We start from the raw sequence: 22,096 nt of genomic DNA on the forward strand, positions 1-22,096 counted from the left end.
GCGCCCATTTTGTGGGGCTGAATCCGCCCGGGCAACGCTCCTCCATCACGTGGTAGGTGCTGCTGCTGCTGCTCCTCTCCTCCTCCTCCTCCCGCTGCCCTTTCTCCTTCTCCTCGCTCTCCCTGTGGCTCCCATTTCTCTCTCTCTTTGTTAGTTGTAACTAGAAAGGCAGGGCAGGGCAGGAAAAATCCCCGGAACTTTAAATGGCCTCACCGGGCTTCCCCGCTGCGGGTCCGGGGCTGGGAGTCGCCCCAAGGGCGGGGGTGTGCGGGGGCCCTTCTCTACCAGCTGCCGCCTCGTTCGCCAGCTTTTCCTTTGGCGTTCTATTTAAAAATGCGGCCTTAAGAACACGATTTATTCCCGTAAAAAAAACCCCAGACAAACTCTGGCTCTTGGCTTGAACTTCTCTTGACTGCAGAAGGCCTTTTTCTGCTCGTAACACACATCTTGCGCGGTGCACGGTGTGTATCACAACTCTGATTGTTGTGAGATGGTTATTTGTTTCATTTATTTATTATTTTTGTTGTCTATATATTGAGGTCACTTATGTTTTCAGATCTAGTCTCCCTTAGGCGGACGTGTTTGTTTGTTTAAAAAAAAAAAATCCAAAGAGGAAGAGGCATTTATTTGCTTTTAAGTGAGTTTGGGGGGCCTGTTTTCCGGCTGTCTTTTGATTCTTCAGCAAATAGTTTGATTGTTTTCCATACGATAAACAACCTTAAGCGCATGTCTTACTTAAAAACCCTTTTGTTTTCCATTGTCGGGCCCCCAGTGTGGTGGTTTGTTTTTTTTTTGTTGTTTTTTGTTTTTTTTGGAGAAACACGTTACTTAACTATTGCTTATTGATTGCCTTAGGGGAAAGGGGGTGACATGATGGCGCCACTTTAAATTGCTCTCTTTCCTCCTCTGATTTACGCCTCTTTATCCTGGAGGTCACTAGAGCATTTTTCGTGATCTGTTAATAAGACTGTATTTGAGAATGTTAACGTACAACTTGTAGAGCTAGAGTTTGGTACCTTAAAGGTCGAGAGACCCGAATCTAGAGGTCCCCAAAGTTCCGAGAAATCTCCCTGGTCGTCCTGCCTCTCCTCCCTCCCCTCCATTCACAATCCTGGTGTTGCCATCTCCTTTGTCACGTGGCTAGCAGTCATTGTGTTTTTTTGTTTGTTTTTGGGTGTGTGTTTATATTTTTAAACTGTAGCCCAGAAGAAACTATCCCCTCCCCATCGGAGAGATGAAAACGTTTTAGTTGTTTTAGTTTGAGAGTAGGAGAACATTTATAATAAATGATAAAATTACATAATCTTCGCCTTGCATAATCATGATATAGTTATAGATTGTTACTGAACTTTGTCTCTAAAGCACTTTCGAGTATGGACAGTAGTACACTGGAATATCTTTTACACTTTTTAGAATAGTCTGTAGTTTTGATTTTTCCCAGCTTCTTGGGTCTTTTAAGTACCACTGTTTACAAAGGCTTAAGTGGGTGTGTTTTTCTCCTCCCCCCCTCCTATACCATACACTTGGTTCCTTTTCTAATAAACTGTCTCACCAGTTTAGAAATTTTCAGTTGTCTGCAGGCATTGTCAGTTAAAACTATTTTTATTTTCTCCTAACAACAGGGAATACTTTTGAGTAATAATTGTTCTCCAACTGGAGTATTACATTATGTTTCTGTTGCATTTTTGATCCAGACAATTTTTGCTTTTAATTCTTGAGGTTTGGAAGAATGTTCTGTTATCTGTTTCTTCATATCAGTTTTCCCAGTAATTGGGTAAATTCCTATTTTGTAAAATATCAAATACATTTTTCTGTTGTTCCTACATAGGTTACTAGCTACTTTTCCAGTTAATAAAAAAGTCTACTGTAACAGAGTTAGGAAACATCTTCAAAAATAAAAAAGGTAAATGTGAAATGTAGTGATTCTTAAGTATGCATTGATTCATTTCCTCTTAATGTATATTTTCAATGGTTTGGGCCATTTTCTTTGCTAACAGTTACATCATGTCATGTGATATGTACAGTGTGATGTGTAGTTCTAAAAATAAGGCAAGGTAAAAATGCTCATCCCTTGGGAATTTAAAAAATGTATTATATGTGGGGTAACTGTCCTCAGTCATGGAATTTCAATTTCCGCTATGTTTATCCAACAAAGTATGCAGTTTCTTTGACCTTTCTTGTGTTTGATGTATTTGTTAGTGATCTTGTGATTTGAGGTGGTTAACTTTTTATTTCTCAAGTATGCACTACTCAGAGGGAAACCTTAGATATGACAAAGATTGTTAACCTCTGTATTTTGGTGAAGATGGTTGGTTTCTGATGACTACTACATTTAACTGTATATAAGTATTTTTGATTTGTGTCTGTAGATAGTTGAGTGATCAACTAAGTATTGATGGAGCTTTGTGGTACGATCGGGTTTTTGGTCCTTTCACTTATATGAATCTGTTGAATGAAGTTTTTAGAAGTGTCCCTGCATCTTTACTGAAAGCCTTATTCAGAACGTTAGTATTTGACTGTGCTTTACCAAAGTGAGATGTTAAATCTTTGTCTGATTTTCTTTATTCCTGCCTACACACGTTATTTCTATGGTTAAACCTGCAGAGCTTTCTTTGATTGTTAGACTTATCATTATCGTGTTGAGGAAAATTCTGGAAGCTGGAAAATGAGTAAGCCTTACAAGTTCACTTTTGAGCTTTTATCAAGGTGAGAAGAAAGGAAAATATTCCCATTTTTTTCCCTTCTTCAAACACTGCCAAAATACTCTTCCTTTTCTAGTAATGCTACACTATAACCAGAGGCTGTACATCCTCTCCATTTTATTGGGTTGACCACAGATTTTAATTGTATTTTAAAGTGAAAAACAAGTTTTAGATTTGTTCTGTTTGATATAACCTGAATTATGTAATCTGTAAACATAGGGCCATTATGGGTGGTGATGCTGGTTTGAGAAGGCATTTAGCTTTGAGTGCAGTAAAGCTTAGTTGCCTTGTTTTACTGGAAAAGCAATTTTAAAATGTAAAAAGATGCTAGTCCGTATTGGATTTTCTAAAGAGTTTAAAAGAGTAATGCTTACTCCTCTTATATTTAGCTTCCTTGGGGGGTTTTGTAAAGGTTATTTTTTCTTCTTGGTGAGGCCATTAAGACACAGAAACTAAGTGATTTCCTTCCTGGAGAGAGAGAGAGAGGGAGAGAGAGAGAGAAAGAGAGAGAGGGGGATTTTAAAAAATTAATTTTTTTTTTTTTTCCAAAGGATCTCTCCCTTGAGTTTGGAAAGGAGGGAGTAGTGCAGAATAAGTATGTGGTCTGTGGCAGATTGCCCCAGAACAAAACCAAATCTCATCATTAAGTGGTTTATTTAGAGTTTTAAGGCACCTTTTCTCTACCCTCTTTCTCTATTTTAAGTAAGTTTCTTCTTTGATTGGTTAGACTGTTCTGGGTCTCAGGAAGCATATTTTACTTTAGTGCCCTATTTGATCACTTTATGAAGGAGTACAGTGCAGGTGTCTCAAATAAAATGGCCTTATACACCTGGCCTGCGTACTGTGTAGGTGCAAAGAGTACTTGGACCATGTCCTTTTCCTAAAAATAGGACTTTACTCTTTGGAAATCTAAATTCGGATTGGTTTTTGAGTCTTCATGTTGCTTGTGAAGATACATGTTTGAATTATAGTTTCTATCTTAAGTGCTTATTAGTCTTTCTTTGGGCATACTAAAAGTTGTGCAAAAAATACTCCTGCCTGAGTGTAATAATTCGTAACACAAAATAAGACTCTTTCATCAGTACTTCCTATTCCTTGGAATGTGACATCAACTCAGTGAACCACAATAATAGTTAGAAAAGACAAATATTCCACTGTACTAGAGGTCCCCAACTTTTGAAGGCCACAAGAAGGTCCTTGGGTGTTGCTTGCAGATTGTGTGTCATAGGAAAAAAAGACTTGTTGTGGAAGGGTCACTGTTAGTTACTCAGTTATCATTTGTTCCTAAGATATGCCATGTAGCCTGTTTATTATAACGTAGGGTGAAACGTATAGAGGAAAATTAGCCAGTTGGTGTGATTTTCCAAAAAGAACTGAAGTAGATACTTTTTATGTGTTAAGCTTTTTCACCTCTTTGATAAAGGTAGAGCTAAAATGCAGAGTATGAGGAAACCAACTTCAGTGTAGAGAACACAACTCATGTTCGTGAATGAAAAACAAACAAGCTTGGGTAGTTTGAAAGAAAAAGTTAAATATTGTGTATGAAGGTTTTAAGTTTTTATGCAAAGAGGCCTTTCAAGGTTGGAGTTGTTTTAAATTCTTGATTTATTGTTGGGTAGCAGTGTCTGGCAAATGATAGTTGTTTAATAAATGTTACCTTCTGCAAGCCTTGCTTTTCCAAGATTATAAGATAGCTCCATAAAATTTAACATTTGAATGCCTAATGCTTCTAGAGAGTTAATTTAGCTGGGAATTATTTAGCTTTATATTTTATGTTGTTGATTGTAAACTTGCCCATTTTTCTCTAGTCCTAATTTTTTTTTAAGAATTACGGTTGCCCCTCAAGCTTTTGAGAGTCAGGAAATGTAAGGTGGAGGTGAATTCAGTGCAGTTTTATCTAAATGTTATCAAAAACTCTGGTTCTTGTTACTTGAATAGGAATCCCAAATGAGATCTCATTCTGAATTTTAAGCACAGCATATTCTGCCCTTGTTTGGAAAAAGTTGTTTCTGAGTGGCATCAAACTTAATGGAGTCCCTTACTTTTTAATTTCTTTTTAAAAAAGGGAGCAGCTTAAGGTCAGACCTGGTTAAATTCAGTTGGAGAAGTGTTGAGGAATAAAACAGATGAATAATGATTTTGTTAGGATGTTACACCAAAAATTGCTAAAAACTGATATCCCAGGCTTTCTTTTGCTACTCCTATTTGGCCTTTGTGACTGCATATTAGCACTTCCATGGGAGGTTGTGAAGGGATAGAGGTAAAGCTAATTAGTTTCTGATGTTTGCTAGTAGAGAGGCTTTGTAAAAATGCTAGTTGATTAAGTTGAACTGTTAGGGAAGTTACATTAAACTGTTCATATATTACTGTGGAGAACTGAGGATGTTTGAAGACCTCAAGCATATATAAAAGAAATTGGACTGCTGTTTTTTGCAGTTACTGATTTACTGCTTACCTCTTAGTTTATCCTTTGACCTCCCAAGGGAATGAAAGAAGGATGGTAGTATTTCTTTCTTGCTTTTTTTTTTTTAATGTTTATTTACTTTTGAGAGACAGAGACAGAGCGTGAGCAGGGGAGGGGCAGAGAGAGAGAGAGAGATACAGAATCCGAAGCAAGCTCCAGGGCTCCGAGCTGTCAGCACAGAGCCGGATGCGGGGCTCGAACTCACAGACCATGAGATGATGACCTGAGCTGAAGTCAGATGCTTAACCGACTGAGCCACCTCAGGCACCCCTAAACTCCATTATTTTGATACATAGTCATTTTTCAAAAAAAAATTTCTGTTTCTGTAGTTAAAAAAAAAATTTTTTTTAATGTTTGTTTATTTTTGAGAGGGGGCAGCGAGAGAGGGAGACACAGAATCTGAAGCAGGCTCCAGGCTCTGAACTGTCAGCACAGAGCCTGATGCGGGGCTCTAACTTAAGAACCACGAGGTCATGACCTGAGCCAAAGTTGGACCCCTAACCAACTGAACCACCCAGGTGCCCTGTTTGTATAGTTTTTAACATAAATGGGATTATACTTAAGTGGCTTTTTTTTTTCATGTTGCTGTATATCGTAGAGATTTTTTTCAAATCAACACATACAGTTCTCTTTTTTTATTTAAAAAAAATTTTTTTAATGTTTATTTTTGAGAGAGAGAGACAGTTTGAGCAGGGGAGGGGCAGAGAAAGACATGGAATCTGAAGAGGCTCCAGGCTCTGAGCCATCAGCACAGAGCCTGACACGGGGCGCGAACTCACAAGCCGTGAGATCATGACCTGAGCCGAAGTCGGAGGCTCGACCGACTGAGCCACCCAGGCGCCCCCAGTTCTCTTTTTTTAAATAGCTGCATAGTATTCTAGTGTTCCTTTTTAAGTGTTGTGGGTTTTTTTTTTTTTTGTATTACAATTCTTCATTGAAAGAATTATGATATTTCTATATCTATGAGAATATTTCTGTTGGATAGGTTCCTAGACTGCAGTTACTAGGTAAATGTTTGGGTAATGGCATGAAAAATTTTGATAGATAGTGCTTTCAAAAGGCTTATGTAACCAAATTTAATAGTTTTAAAAGTACAGTTAAAAAGTTTGCTAGTCTGAGTGCAGGTGCTTGGCATTGTGAATGACTAGAACTTGAGGTAGATGAAGTCTGTCCTAGATTCAGTTGATGCCTGCTCCTTGTTAGGTTGTTATCACCTTATGATCAGACATATCCACTAACTTCATGGTGGATCTCCATCTGATGCATTCAACATACAGTGTTCGGGTTAACTAACATGTATTGGTCTACTTTCTGCCAGGCATGGGACCACCTGTAGAGAATAAAGATAAAACAAGCCATAACCCTCCCTCTACACCCCCCCCCCCATTTTTTTTTTAAGAAGTATATAATCTAGGGAAGGAGGGGACAGACAGGATGACAAGATGGGGAGTTTATATCATGAACTGTTGCCCAGGGTATCATGGGAGTGCAGATAAGACCCTAGAGAGGGAAGGACCCCTAACTCAACCTGAAATAAATGGTGAATACTTGAGAGGACATGTGATCTCTTGGAGCTGAACCTTGAAAAGAAAGTGTGAGCAAAGGTGCAAGAGCATGGAAAGAGCCTGAAACTCTAAATAAGATTCAGGTGTTTGGAGTGGGGACAGGTTGGAGATGAGGCTGAGTATAAAAAGGGGCCCAGATATATCCTGTGTGGAGAGTTTGGATTCATCCTTACTCTAGAGTCAGTGAAGGATTTTTAAGAGGAGCACAGCATAGTCAGATTTATGTTCTGTTTCTCCTTCCTTTCTAATAATCATTTTGGTAGTGGATGCTAGATTGAAGGCTTGCTGAGACAGGAAGAAAGAACAGTTGGGAGATTATTACTGCTTGAATTACTGTAGTACATAACGAGGCTTTGAACAAGGCAGTGGCATTAAGGATGAAATGAATGTGCCTGTCATTCTGTCTATTGAACCCTCCCTATTTAACCTTCAAAATTCAGTCAGAATGTCCTCCTTTTCTGGAAGCCTTCCTTGATCTTTGTAGGCAAAACAGTGCTTTATCATCTGGGCTTACCTGTGCATGTACTTTCTATCCTCTTATCTTTGGCATTAATGAAACTACTCCAGTAGTCTTTCTGTTGTTTGTATCTGGCATTAGTATATATTTAAATGAGGTATTTATGATAGATGGTAAATCAGTAGTTGAGATCAGGATTCACTCACATGGGGCATGTTGAGGGGCCGGAATTGGTTTTGGATTTGGTATTGGGGGAGGGAGTGGATTTGCATGTGGGACGCTTGCAGTAACTGTATGAGTGATGCTGGACCCTAGTTATTCTTTAGGTATCAATGTAGATGTTGTCTCCTGTGGGAAGCCTTTTATGACCTTACTGACTCCGTTTGTGTGAGGGTCCCTTAAGGTCCCCTGGGATTCTCTGATCACATAGTAGTGTCTGTCTTAAGTGGCCCTTATCAACCTTGTAGGCACTTAGTGCAATAATTTGAATGTTGTAGGCATTTTTGTAAAATGTTTATTAGAGAGATTCAGTATTCCCTCTCTGGCTTTCTTCTAAAGACTAAACAAAATTCGAAGTCTAGTGTCCAGCAATTAAGGTCCTTCCAGTGTATATATATATAAAATAATTACATATATATTTTTTTTAATGTTTATTTCTGAGAGGGAGATAGAGTGCGAGCAGGCAAGGGGCAGAGAGAGAGGGAGACACAGAATCCGAAGCAGGCTCCAGGCCCCGAGCTGTCAGCACAGAGCCTGATGCAGGGCTTGAACCCATGAACTGCCTGACCTGAGCTGAAGTCAGCTACTTAACCGACTGAGCCACCCAGGTGCCCCAAGCCCCTTCCAGTTTAAACCTAGCCTTAAACTACTTAGTATAGTAGTTAAAAGCATGGGGTTTAGAACTGGAGATTTGAATTGGAATCCTGCCTCTGCCGCTTAGTAGTTGTGTGATCTTGGACACATTACTTAACTTTTGGAGCTTCAAACTTCATCTATAAAATGCGAGTAAGAGTACTTTATAACGTTGTGAGGATTAAATGAGAACATATGTATAAGGCAGTACAATGACATGGTAAAAGGTCAGTTAAGGTTTGTGAACAGCAGTCGTAGTAATAATCTGTCCTCCAGTCAGAGAACTGTTTCCCTTAGTAGTTACAAACCGTATTCAGTTATGAGAAGCCCTGTTGGCATGGGCACATGTTAGGGACTGGGGTGGTGTACTGTCCACAATAGTGGGTTTTATCATAAAAATTTTGCCTCCTATTCTCTATTGTATTCTATAACAAAACATTTGTTTCCATGTAAAAGAAGTACTTTGCAGTGTGTCCTGTTCTGTAGCTTTCAATACCTCATTACAGATCACTACTTGCTGCATTCTTCCTCTTCTTGAGAAGGTGTACATGTACCTCTTGGTTCATCCAGCAAGTTCTGTAGATCATCTCTCAGATCCTTTCCATTATTTTGATTGTGTTGGTTTCTTGATTAGAATTTCCTCATCTTTCTCTGCATAGCAAAATCTTATTTATACTTGAAGGCCTACCTAGCCAAGTCTTTTGAATGCTCTAGCCCAGTCAGTAAGTGCTTACAAGTGCTTACTATGTTCCAGTTTTTTAGATCAAGTTAGTGAGCATGCAGAAGGATGTTAAGGAACTTTGTCACCGTGGAAATAGAATTTGTAAATTGACAATTGGGGAATATTCAGATAATTTGAATTGCGTGATGGTGACTTTAAATGAGTTTTACAATTTAAGCAGGAAGAAAGTGATGGCAATCTAAACAGCCTGCAGAAGTTTTTGTGGAAATGCCATGTATTGAAGGATTAATTAAATTTTGAGCCTAAAGGTTAGAAGGGTCTCCCAGGTAGAAGCACCAGCATAGGCAAAGATTATGGCTTTGGGAATCTGGGGGAGTTCTAAGTCTACCCAACCTGATGCATTTGCTGTGATATTGTGTTAAGTTTCATCTTGGAGAATTTGGACTCCTGAGAAAGGTACAAGGAGCTATTCCAGAGTAGAGAAGTGATGTGATAAAACGGTATGGACCAGATTGAAGGACCAAGGCTGTCAGGAAGCTGTCAGGCTAATTTAGGTGTGAGTTAATAAGGCCCCAGGCTGGGTTGGGGTTGATAATGTTAGGAATGGAGAATATATGAAACCTGAATAGCGTCATTAGAAATAAATGGAAAGATTTTATCATGAAGGAGATAAGATCCTTTACGTTTTTCTTTTTCTGTTATTTATTTGGCCCTTCTGCAGACTTTAGCCCCTTCCAGTTTCTGGATTTAAGCTTGAAGGAAATTTTGCTGTTCCTACTGTGGTGAACACCTTAGTTGAGGTCCGTGTTGCACCCTGTCTGGATTATTGCAGTAGCTTCATCGATGGTTTTTGCCTTTTTACTTTCTTTTAATCCATCCTATCCAGCTGGTCTCTAAAGCACAGTTCTGATGTTACTCCCTATTTGAAAAATCTTTAATGACATTCTGCTGCCTTTAAGTCTGAGTAAGGGCTGGTTATTCAAGGTTGTCCATTAATGATCTGGCTTCAGACTGCCTTTCCACTTTTTTCTATACTGTTTCCTCTGTTAAAATATACTTTATATTTCAAGCAAACTGATCATTTCTTTTAACCTCCAGGATGTCCTATGTTTTCTCACAGCCTTGCCTTTTCTCATGCCGTTTCCTTTCACTAGAATGCCACATTTACCATTCTCTTGCCTTCGCCTTTTACATGATGACATTTTAGCTAATTTTCAAGTTTCAGTTGAAATTTTGACAACTTCACAGACACTTCCCTAACCATTTTTCCTCCTCCTATTTCTCACCTTTGTGCAGAGTAATGAGGTAATGGTGGGGAAGAGGTTAGTAGAAGCCACATTATGGGCATACTTTTCTTCCCCATCTGATTTGTGCTTCTGTTTCCAGTGAAAGTGTGGTTTGCTGGCCAGTCAAATGACCAAAGCCCTCCCCTTGGGTTTCTGCATTTTTGCAGGGTGGATGCTGCTGGGTTGTTCTTGTATACCTGGAGTCCTGTCTTGGGAACTTACGAGGAATACAGGCAAGGTTTTCATTTGTAGGTGTAGAGGTCTGACTTGAAATAGTTGAAGTACCGGGATATGTTTTGCTTTCTGGGAAGAATACATCTACATGTAGATAGTCTGTATCTAGGCAATGGTTTTCTAATGAGAGGTGTGATTTTTTACCCCCTAGGGGACATTTGACAGCTCTGGAGGCATTTTTAGGTGTCATAATTGGTAGAAGGGTGCTACTGGCATCTAGTAGGTGGAGCCAGGGATGCTACTAAATGTCCTACAACACACAGGAGAGTCCCCTTTCCCCACTCATAAGATTTGGCACAAGATATTCATAGTGCTGGGCTTGGGAAACTGCCTGAGGGGTATACTTTTTGCTTTCCCAGTGTACTTGTGTTACGTGGAAGTTTTCCCTTGAACCTATGTTGCAATTTAGACTTAAGAGTCATAAGCATAGGAAGAGACCCTGAAAGTCACATGTTTGAATTTTATCCCAACTTGTATCCCTCAGAACAATGTTCTGCAAGATACTAATAGGTATAATAGGGGGAAAAAGTGTTTGGTTTGGTAAAGGCAGGCATTTGAGCATTCAGTCTGATGAAGTGCATTGTGAATTTCCATCAGGAACGTTTTTCCTAAGTGTGTTTGTCTGCTGAACCTATCTGACATCTTCCAGTCCCTAGAATGCTTCCTTGGAACTAGGAGAGAAACCATTAATATCTAGCTCATCTTTTATAGCTCTTTGTTTTTTTTGTTTTTTTTTTGTTTTTTTTTTGGTGTCTTTAGGTTTACTGCAGAATCTTAATGTCAGTGACAGCAGGTACATTAACTCCATCTGTATTTATTTGTCAAATTGTGTTTTATAGATGAACTAAAAATTGGGATACTTTAGGTTTCTTTATTAAGAATGTGCAGTACAACTTTATTATCTATTCGCACTAGTAAATTGGAAGTTGTAATCCCAGCCCAAAACCTACTGCCCAGGTTATTATGAGAATTGATAAGTTAATTGTAGCTTTTAATACTTTGTATTCTTTGGAGAAAGGTTATTTATCATAAGCTGTTCTGTTCTTGTAAAATTGCTTAAGTTTGACAATCTTTCTCTGCTATAAATTATTGAAGAGTGAAGCTTTTGGGATTCAAGTGGGATGAGAATCATTGCTTTTAATCAACATTTTGCTCAGTGTGTTAAATTTAAGAACGCTGCCATGACATTTTGCCTTACTCAGATTCTTTGGCTCTTTAAGAAGTTGCATTATTTTCTTTTTGCTTCTTTTCCTTTTATTATACAAGTAATACATGTTTATGCTGGAGACATTATATACACTAGAAAACAAAAGACAAAAGAATCTTACCACCTACTCTTTTAAAACAAAAATGAGGCCATAGTATACGTTTTGGTTTTTTGTAACGCCTTTTTATTTTTTCATTTAACAGTGAAGCAAGCACTTTTTCAAGTCAGGAAATACTGTTTTACATTGGTTATTATTCATGGTTGCATAATATTCCATTGTATGGCTATTCCAGAATTTACGTGAATTATTGGGCATTTGATTTGTTTTGTTTTTATTGTAAGCATCATCATGAAGTACCAAATGCAAATCTAAATAAAAAAAAGGAAATCTAAACTTACAGCAAAAATTAAAATTCTAAGCTTTGGTTGTTTGAGGCAGGTACAGCTAATACTGAGTGCTAACTAGATTTGCCAAGTCCATTTTTACATGCACGGGTCTTCAGGTACAGCAGTGTTTTAGGAGATTACTTACTTTCTATTTTTTCTGTGCATTAAGAAGTCTTGCTGAAATTCCTTTTATGTTTGTTTTTTGTCTATAGGTTATAATAATAGTGCAAATAATGGGTGTTGTTGTCAGGCACTAGGCTAAGTAAGTAATGGAGAGTATTTTATTTAATCATCAAGCAGTCTTGTGAGGTAGGCTCTGTCATTTGCAGATGGGGAAATTGAGGAACAGCAAAGTTAAATAATTTAAATGAGGGTAGAGCCAGAATGTGAACCCAGACCTGTTCCCCTTACTTAACAAAGTGAGTGCCTTTGGGGGTAATATTGAATCTCAGCATACTTACAAAGTGAGTGCCTTTAGGGTAAGATTGAATCACAGTATAGTATTTCAAAGTTTATAAAAAGGGGGAGGGATGAAGACTTCAATCTTTTTTTTTTTTTAAACAGTATTGTTTGGCTATAGAAAGATAATGATTTAGGAGTTAGGAATGGAATTCCTTCTGAAGAGGTCGCTTTTTCCCCTTCTGTCCTTTTCCTCCTCCCTACTTATTTAGATGATTGTTTTAGTAACTACTCTTTGCAGTGCATCCTGTGGGGATATTGAGACCAAGGAGAGCGGGTGTAAACAAAGTAAACTCTTGCCTTTGAGATGTACGTGATTAATGTCAAGTTCACAGATGTACTTCGAGGGTCAGAGAAATCTTGAAAGAGATGGGATTCGAGCCAGCAGATTTTTAAGTTGTGAACTTTAAGGAATTGTATAACTCTAAAATAACTTGGAATGTTTGCCGCTTAAGTACCTTCTGTGGTGTGATGTTAATTATGACCTTTTTTATGTGTGCTGGGTGAACCTGGGTTTTCCTGAGTAAGTTTTGTGTAAGCTATGTAACATCTGTGTCCTTGCCTGGATCCCCACGGGGAAGCTGTTTCCTGCCATGGTTGAGACTTAACTGCAGAGCTCTGGGTTAGTAGGCTACAACTCCTCACAACTACTCTTCTCACACGTTGTACCGATCATCTTATACTGATAATGTGCTTTCCTTCATTGCTAGTATCAACTGTGTATTGGTATGAATTCAAAAGAGGAGGAGATGGAATTGATGGGAAAGACCTGAGAGTGATTTTTGTTTATGGGAGAAAATTCTTTGCATGTTATAAAACTAACTCAGTGTATTTTGAACGAATAACTTAAACATTGGTTTGTTTACCAGTTGGTCTATAGCACAACTATTTATGCCATATTAGGAATTACTGCTAAATTTAAAATTTGAAATAGGAAAAGTAGACATAGAAGAGTTTGTGTCACATAGAATGCCGTATGCCCGAAAGGTCCATAAGGCTCTGTAAGCCCTAGAAGATCTAGTTATCCATAGGATGTTCATTAAAATACAATCTTAGAACAAGAAACTTTTTGGCAAGTATAAGGAGCAGTAGATATATTTGGTCTTTAAGTGTATTGGTATTTCTCAGTCATTTACTTAAATATTTCAATATTTGTAATTTGAATTGTCATCCTGTAAAGAATCTTAGTGTATTCCTATAGGGCCTAATTTCCTATGTTGGTATTGATCTAGAGATAAAAATGTTTGACCAAATTGGAAGTTGCCCTTCTTTATTTTTTACTGGGGAGAAGGTTGCTTTAGTTCAGTGATCTACAAATTTTTTGGTCTCAAGACCCCTTTTCACTCTTAGAAAATGTTGAGAACCACAAAGAGCTTTCTTGCGTTATCAATAGTTGCTGTATTAGAAAGTTTGAGAAGTTTGAAAAATAATTATTTACCAATTCATTTAAAAATGAGAAACCCATTATATATTATGAAAAATAGCTTTTTACCAGAACAGAAGAATTTAGTGAATGGGATTGTTTGTTTTTGCAATTCTTCTAATATCCAGTTTAAGAGAAGACCGTTCTTGTATCTGCTTCTGCATACATTCTATTGTGATAGGATGTTTTGGTTGAAGCAAATCTGAAGCAAATGAAGAAAATCCAGCCTCCCACAGATAGGTAGTTAGAAAATAGAGAAGTATTTTAATAGCTTTTTCAGGTAAGTGGGGGTATTCTTTGACGTTACACCCATACTCAACAAGTAGTTTCATAAATGTTAGTTGCAATGTAGAACCTAAAACCACGTCTGTGAATTTTACATGTTCTGTTATGTTAAAGTCCATTTGTCTGTCTTGCATTTGCTTTTACGTGCATGGGTTTCTAACATACATTGGTCATTTGGTCATTCACTGAGTTACACAGATCTTCCTGATGTTGATACATTTCATTATGTGGTATTGAAAACTGAACATTCATTGATATCAGCAGTAATCTGTTTAATCAGAAACAAGCTTTTTAAGTATAGGGGAAGTGTTCAAGCTCATGGTGGTGGATATAAGTTTTCAAAATACTTATTTTTGCTTGAAAACTCAGATTTTATCATTGGCAGCAAACATCAGTGGTTTTTCTTGAAGTGACAGGTTCACTTTGTTCATTTTTGAGAAAATACTAACTGCTCAAGTCTTAATAAACCATAGTTTGTCAGTTCTGCCAAGTAAAAATAGTGTTCTGTGAAAAAAGCTTCTGGTTCAGCTTGCAACTTCGTTGTATTAGGTGCCTTTTCTCATACTTCTTAAAGCAGCAGAAGTTTTCTGCATATTTTTTCCTTTTATCACACAGTATTTAAAAAAATACACTCAAGATTGGAGATTTAATCAGATTCATAATTTCATCAAAGATATTAAGTGGAATGGACTTTTTAAACTGTAAATGAATTGAGAACATAATGACCAGTAATTCCTCTGCATTGATTTATGTGAAGGTACCAGCAGTTTTGCTCAGCCTTGTTTTTGTACCCTCTTTGCAAACTTCAATGCAGTGAAAAAAGGCAAATAATGTTTTAGTATTCATATGAAAATAGCTTTGATCTTGTGGCCCCTTGAAATGGTCTTGGAGCTCCTAAGTCTGTAGACTGTGCTTTAAGAATAGCTGGCTTAGCCCCTATGTTTATGGTAGCATTATTTGCAATAGCCAAGATATGGAAGCAGCCTGAATGTCCATCAAGTGATGAGTGGATAAAGAAGATGTGGCATGTATATGCACAATGGAATATTATTCAGCCACAAAAAAAGAATGGAATCTTGTCATTTGCAACAACATGGATGGAGCTAGAGAGTATAAATGTTAAGTGAAGGAAGTCCGTCAGAGAAAGACAAATAGCATGCGATTTCACTTATCTGTGGAATTGAAGAAACAAGACAAACAGGCAAAGGGAAAAAGAAAAAGAGACAAATCAAGAAACACTCTTAACTGTAAAGAACAAACCGAGGTTACCAGAGGGGAGGTGGGTAAATAGTAAATGGGTGATGGGGATTAAGGAGTTAACCATCATAGTGAGCAGAGTGATGTATGGAATTGTTGAATCACTATATTGTACACCAGAAACTAACACTGTATGGAATTAAAACAAACCCCCCCCCAAAAAAAAAAACTTAAAAAAATAGTTGGCTTAGTTCTTTACATAAATTTCCTTTTGCTCTTAAACCAGTTAAGTCAAAGGGGATATAGAAGAAGCAGATGACTGAGGTTTTTAGTTTGGGCTACTAAATGAAAGCAACACCATTACCGGAGATAATAAAACAGGGTGAGGAGTGTGTTGGAGGAAGAGAGTGAATTTTGAGTTTCTGGGAGCTTGAGGATCCTAGAGGTAGGAATGTTGATCAGTGAAGCTCAGCAAGCGGAGCATTAGGAGGCCACACTATACTAGTGGTTGTTGCTAAGGAAGCGAGTTGAGAGAGAAGGGCAGAAGGGACCTTGGTGTCAAGGACATCAGGAAAAGAGCATTTCGAGAAGAATGGGGTGGTTAGCACTGCCTAATGCTTCAGAGAAGTTATATAGATTGGGGACAGAGATTTGACCATTGGATTTGATAATGAGATCACTAGTGCCCTTTGCCAGAGCAGTAGGATTAGAAGCCAGATTATGAGAGAGAGAGTGCAGAGGCAGCTATTTATACTATTCTTTTAAGAAATTTTGGGGTAAAGAAAAAGAAACGAATTGGGCAATTAATTTGAGAGGTGGGCTGTACTGAGGACAGTGAAAGAAAAACTTGATGAAACAAACTGGTAATACAGATGCGATACAGTTAAGCCTTTAGCATGAACTATCTTTCAGAGAAGCGAGAAGCTGATTAGCACTGTATTCTCTGGCTAGAGAGATGTGCAGATCTATGACATTTTGCATAGCAACTTTTTGGGGAGTTCCTTACTAATTCTTCTCTGTTTAATTGCTAAGCATTTGATACATTTGCTTTAAATCCACCAATTTCAAGAAGTTGTAAAGTATTATTTTTTTTTAACGCAGATGATTTAACTTTAACAATCTGATTCTTTCAGAATGGAACTTCTATTTTGGCTGCTTTCAATCTGTGGTAACAAGGAACAAAAAAAAGAAGGGTGGAATTCTTTCTCTGTGCAGGAATTGTCCTGTCCCTGTCCTTCTTCTGCCCCTATCCCCATATCCGAGTATCCAGAATAGTCTGAGTGTTTTTCTTTCTGGAGGCAGAGTGAATTATAGCCTCAAGTGGTGTTTGTATTAAAAACGTGTGTTGTTTTCTAGTGTGCGTATATTTCTAACTTCCTTTTTTTCTTTCTCTTTTAGTCTGTTCTCTGGGGAGGCGGTAAGGGGCCGTGGAACTGGCCTCGGCACCGGGAGAGGCTGGACTTCCTGTCTCTCTGTGCTGAATGGCTGCGATGGCGCCCGCTCTCACTGACGCAGCAGCTGAAGCACACCATATCCGGTTCAAACTGGCTCCCCCATCCTCCACTTTGTCCCCTGGCAGTGCCGAAAATAACGGCAACGCCAACATCCTTATTGCTGCCAACGGAACCAAAAGAAAAGCCATTGCTGCAGAGGATCCCAGTTTAGACTTCCGAAATAATCCTACCAAGGAAGACTTGGGAAAGCTGCAACCATTGGTGGCATCTTATCTCTGCTCCGATGTAACATCTGTACCCTCCAAGGAGTCGTTGAAATTGCAAGGTGTCTTCAGCAAGCAGACAGTCCTTAAATCTCATCCTCTCTTATCTCAGTCCTATGAACTCCGAGCTGAGCTGTTGGGGAGACAGCCAGTTTTGGAGTTTTCCTTAGAAAATCTCAGAACCATGAATACGAGTGGTCAGACAGCTCTGCCACAAGCACCTGTAAATGGGTTGGCTAAGAAATTGACTAAAAGTTCAACACATTCTGATCATGACAATTCCAGTCCCCTCAATGGGGGAAAACGAGCTCTCACTTCATCTTCTTTTCAGGGGGGTGAAGTGGTGGCATCTGAATCTGGGGACTTGAAGGGGGGTATGACCAATTGCACTCTTCCACATAGAAGCCTTGATGTAGAACACACAACTATATTTAGCAATAATAGCACTGCAAACAAATCTTCTGTAAATTCCATGGAACAGCCGGCACTTCAAGGAAGCAGTAGGTTATCACCTGGCACAGACTCCGGTTCTAACTTGGGGGGTGTCAAGTTAGAGGATAAAAAGTCTCCCCTGTCTTCCATTCTTTTCAGTGCTTTAGATTCTGACACAAGGATAACAGCTTTACTGCGGAGGCAGGCCGATATTGAGAGCCGTGCCCGCAGGTTACAGAAGCGCTTACAGGTTGTGCAAGCCAAGCAGGTGGAGAGGCATATACAGCATCAGCTGGGTGGATTTTTAGAGAAGACTTGGAGCAAACTGCCAAACTTGGAATCCTTGAGGCCCCGGAGCCAGTTGATGCTGACTCGAAAGGCTGAAGCTGCATTGAGAAAAGCTGCCAGTGAGACCACCACTTCAGAAGGACTTAGCAATTTCCTGAAAAGCGATTCAATTTCAGAAGAATTGGAGAGATTTACAGCTAGTGGTATAGCTAACTTGAGGTGCAGTGAGCGAGCATTTGATTCAGATGTCACCGACAGTAGTTCAGGAGGAGAGTCTGATATTGAAGAGGAAGAACTGACCAGAGCTGATCCTGAGCAACGCCATGTACCCCTGTGAGTAAAACCTGTGCATAATGTCATTCTTGAGAAGTGTTGGGACAAGGGAGAAAGAATTAGTGAATTCCCACCATGGGGAGAATAGGATTCTTTGTAGGTAGGTGCCTATGTTCCATTTGTCTTTTTTCTGATTTTAGGTAGGTGGATGCATATACCTGCTAGTGGAGAAACGAAAGATATTTCTGGCAGAGTGTTATGTTGCTGTAGATCTTGTTTATTAAGAAAAAACCCAGAAGACCTCCTGTTTGTGAAACTACATACCTCTTTCAGAGTGACTGGTTAGATTTCTTTTGAAATTGTATGTAGGGTATTTTTGTAGATTTCTATAACTTGACTTCAGATCCTGTTGTTTCTGGTTAAGTGGGGACAGAAATTCAGCTGATGTAGTTAACTAAGCTGGAATTTGGTTTTATTTTTTATTTTTTTTTAACGTAAACTCCACCCCCCCAGCATAGGGCTTGAACTCAGGACCCAGAGATCAGGAGTCACATGCTGTACTGACTGAACCAGCCAGGCACCCCGTAGTTGCTTTTAATTGAAGTTTCAGCAGAGAATGTACCCAGTCTTCACTTTTAATACTTGAGATTTCCTTACCTGTTAAAGACTAATAATCAGAAAATGCTTCAGAGTATTTTATTTATGGGTTGCTTCCAAATACAATCTGCTTTCACAACTTGATTTACTTCCTAAAAGAGCCCATCTTGATCACATTTGGATTTTATTTTTCTCTCAGCTAAGTTTAAATACATTGACATATTTGGGATAGGTTCTTACTGGTTTTTTTTAAATCTCTTGTTTTGAGAAAAATTCTACACAGGCTTTGGGTGGCGCTCCAAATTGGCACGGTGAATCCAGAGGTACCTTACTCATGTCCTTCCGTCCTGCATTTGGCTCCTTCCAGATAAGCAAGGGGGTATAGCATATCTCCTTAAAGATAAATCAGCCTGCCTTATATCTACTTAAAATAAGTGTTAGACTTACGAGAGAGGGAAGCACGAGATGTTGGAAAAGAGGGGCAGGAGAGTTGACTCCTTCCATTTTCTCTTTGGGCCAGGGATGTTCCTAAGGTTGGATTACTAAAGTAGGCTGAAATAGATGGATATGTTGGAATAATTGGGTTTTCCTTGCCTGTGGTATAAAGGTGACCAAGATTTTCGCCGGAGACTGTTGAGATAGCCATGCTTTAAGCATAAGTAAATTTCCTTTTTTCTCAATTTTGTTTATATTATTCACATGGATAACTGTGCTGTATCTGAATATGCAATTTTGGTTTCTGTTTCAGGGGGAAAAGTCTGGATTATTTTGCTGGAATTTCTTCTTTGTAGATCTAGTTCATTACCTTTTGTTAGCTTATTGTACTCAAGTGTCCACTTCTGTATTCAGATCTAAAGTAGATCTATTTCAGTGGCTTGCTACTGCTGTAGCATAGTTATCTTTCCTTAAATGGATTAGTAATTTAAATCAGCTTGCAGATATTTGTGGCATTATCCCACTGACTTTGTTGCATAAGCCACTGCTTTAAAAAATCTTGGTTAACGTTGAATATGTTTTAAAAGTAATTTCATGAAATAAATACTTTAGTTGAAGCATTTTAAGTTTCATGTACTTTGTGTATTTGAGGGGAAGAAAATCTAGAATCTGTAAGCTTATTGTTTTCAGGATACTTTGTATTGAAAACATTTTTAAGTTTTGGTAATGTTGTGGGAAACCGTTCAATTCAGTGAGATCAGAATACCTAAGAGAGAACTTTTCTTCCAGGGAATAATCTACTGATTTGAAAAGACTGTTTAGGCTTAGTCCATTCACCTACTAAATTCTGAGCATTCTTATCACGTAATGCTTTGTTGATTGGAAGGTTGTGAAGTGTAAGGATAGCTAAGGGATCATTTTAGGAAACTTTGGAATCATTTGAATCTTTTTCAAATTAAGTCAACTAAACAATGCTTTAAAAAGTTGAATTTCCATGTACCCAATCATATTAAAGTAAGGAAAATTGGAGCACTAAAAGTACTATGGAGTAAATAAACTTTTTGCTCTTTATGATATAATTGAATTTAAATTAAAACGACCAGTAAAGCATAAGTACTTTAAAGTTCTTGTTGAGCCAGGTCACCAGATTGACTCCTAAGGCTGCTATTTAGCCAGGTGTTGACCTTCTGAGTACTTTACAGCTTTTCAGCAATCGGCCACTGAGAATGGAGGCATTACTTTGATTAAAAAAGAAAAACGGGGATGGGGAAATAGTTGTTTGGACGCGGAGAATCCTTTTGTACGAGTGTGTGATTTAATAGTTCTTCCCAGATCTCTTCACCACATTTATAATTTGTAATTCTTGAGTCCTACAGTAAGAAGTTAGTTAACTCTGCAGGAGATTGACCCATCTGGTGAATTTCAACTGTTTTTCCCCTTCTAGTAGCTTAATATTTCACTCCTTTGCTGAAATACTCCTGCCAGAGACAGCTAGATTTAGTCTAGGCAGCCATGATGAAAATATTTAGCACATGAGGTTGTTGAAATGAATTGTTTTTAAATGATGGTGCTTAAGTTGCAAGTGGATGGTTCTGTGAAAATGACCAGCCTTCACCAAGAATTTGTGTTTTTTTCTTCTTTCCTACCTCCAAAAGGAAAAACAGTGATCCATTGTAAGTCATAGGCACATGCTAGCAGTAGTAGAAAATGATTGATTTTTATGTTGAGTTTTTGGCAAATCATATGTTTATCATTGTATTATACTTTATAGTTAGTAAACTATATTGCCAGATGAGGTATTTTAGAGAAGTTTTTTCCTCTTTATTGATTAACCTTTTGGTTAACTGATTTTATTTAGTTTAAAACTGGTATTATACCTTTTTAAGTTCTTTTTGGAAAATCATCCTGAAATGTTTCCTATGTCTTCCTGTCTTGGTATATGTAACTACTTTGAAATTCTGCACTACACTGGGTTTGACCTTTATCGTTGTTTAGTAACATCACTGTGGAAGGAGGAGGAATTTAAATATTATCTTCTTGATGGAGGAACTAGCAAGGAAGGCACATGTTTCAGTAAACACCTTAATTTTTAATTCTTAACTTTAGAAGTAGAAATGAAAGCATCTAGTTATCTCCTGTGGATGTAATACAGTTACTGAGTGGGCATGTGTGTTTGTGTGCACATCTTTTCCACTTTAGTTTTTCTTTATGTTCCACCTTCTCTTTAAGAGTTTTGTTCTGCTGTTTTGTTATGAACTCCTGGACCAGTAAATTTTGCTAAATTTGGTTTTTATTTTCTTGGCCCTTGTACTTAGAAACTTCTATAGTAAATGCTTGCTGTTAGGAAAACACCTTTTTTTCCCCCCAGATATTCTCTTAAATGCTTTCTTAGGTCAGTAGTGTTCTGGGTACCTGGACATTAATTATGTAAACCTTTTTTTCCTAAAAAAAATATTTTTTTCTTTCTGAACTGTTACTATAGGCTTATCTTGAGGATCATTATAAAAATCCCATAAAACATTTAATTAGGACTACTGAAATATTTGTTGTTTTACATATATCGCATATATCATTATATTACACAGTGCCTTCTTTATAAGAACCTCAGGGAGAAAGATAACACAACCAAGACTTAAGTGTATTTTTTCCTAAGCTTTTACGTCTGTTTCTGTTACTTGGATGCTATAATTTGTGTTGTTCGCTTGGTTTCTGTTTTCCTATTGGCTTTTCGAAGTTTAGAGCCAGGCTCGTAGGTCTTGTACCTTTTTCCAAGCCTCATTCTTGGCTTCATTTTGTTCTTCTTGTTGTTGTTTTATTTTCATGCTTTTATTTCTGGTTTAATTTAATTCTATGTTTTATTTGATAGCCTCCTGAGGTCTGTTTCCGATCAAGCTTGGGTAAAAAATAAACTAGATGCTCAGTTTAGTGATATTAAAGAAGTTGTTTGAATTTTAGGTTATCTTGATTGCAGTGACTTTTCTTTATTTCTGGGGAATTTCATTCTCTTGGAATCGTTAACAAACCGTGAGATAATGACCTGAGCTGAAGTTGGAGGCTCAACTACTGAACCACCAGGTGTCCCTAGCTTCGATTCTTTTAATGCCTCTGTGTGTGTGTGTGTGTGTGTGTGTGTGTGTGTGTGTGTGTGTGTGTG

The 22,096-nt window shown here is 38.1% G+C and overlaps 1 protein-coding gene across 4 annotated transcripts in view; it reads left to right on the plus strand.

Annotated features, from left to right (window-relative positions):
• The window catches only part of KANSL1 (KAT8 regulatory NSL complex subunit 1), a 185,319-nt gene that overhangs the window by 33,071 nt on the left and 130,152 nt on the right, over positions 1 to 22,096 (plus strand). For 3 of the 4 annotated variants that reach the window (XM_040460062.1, XM_040460059.1, XM_040460061.1), the window contains exon 3: positions 16,599 to 17,970. In XM_040460062.1, coding sequence (XP_040315996.1) covers positions 16,682 to 17,970 — 1,289 coding nt within the window. In that variant the 5' untranslated portion in view covers positions 16,599 to 16,681. Of the gene's footprint in view, positions 53 to 16,598; positions 17,971 to 22,096 lie in introns of all 4 variants that reach the window. The other variant, XM_040460060.1, reaches the window with a different exon arrangement.

Source organism: Herpailurus yagouaroundi, unplaced genomic scaffold (assembly GCF_014898765.1).
Source record: "Herpailurus yagouaroundi ecotype Mexico unplaced genomic scaffold, PumYag 247, whole genome shotgun sequence".
In the NCBI taxonomy this organism is placed as follows: domain Eukaryota; kingdom Metazoa; phylum Chordata; class Mammalia; order Carnivora; family Felidae; genus Herpailurus; species Herpailurus yagouaroundi.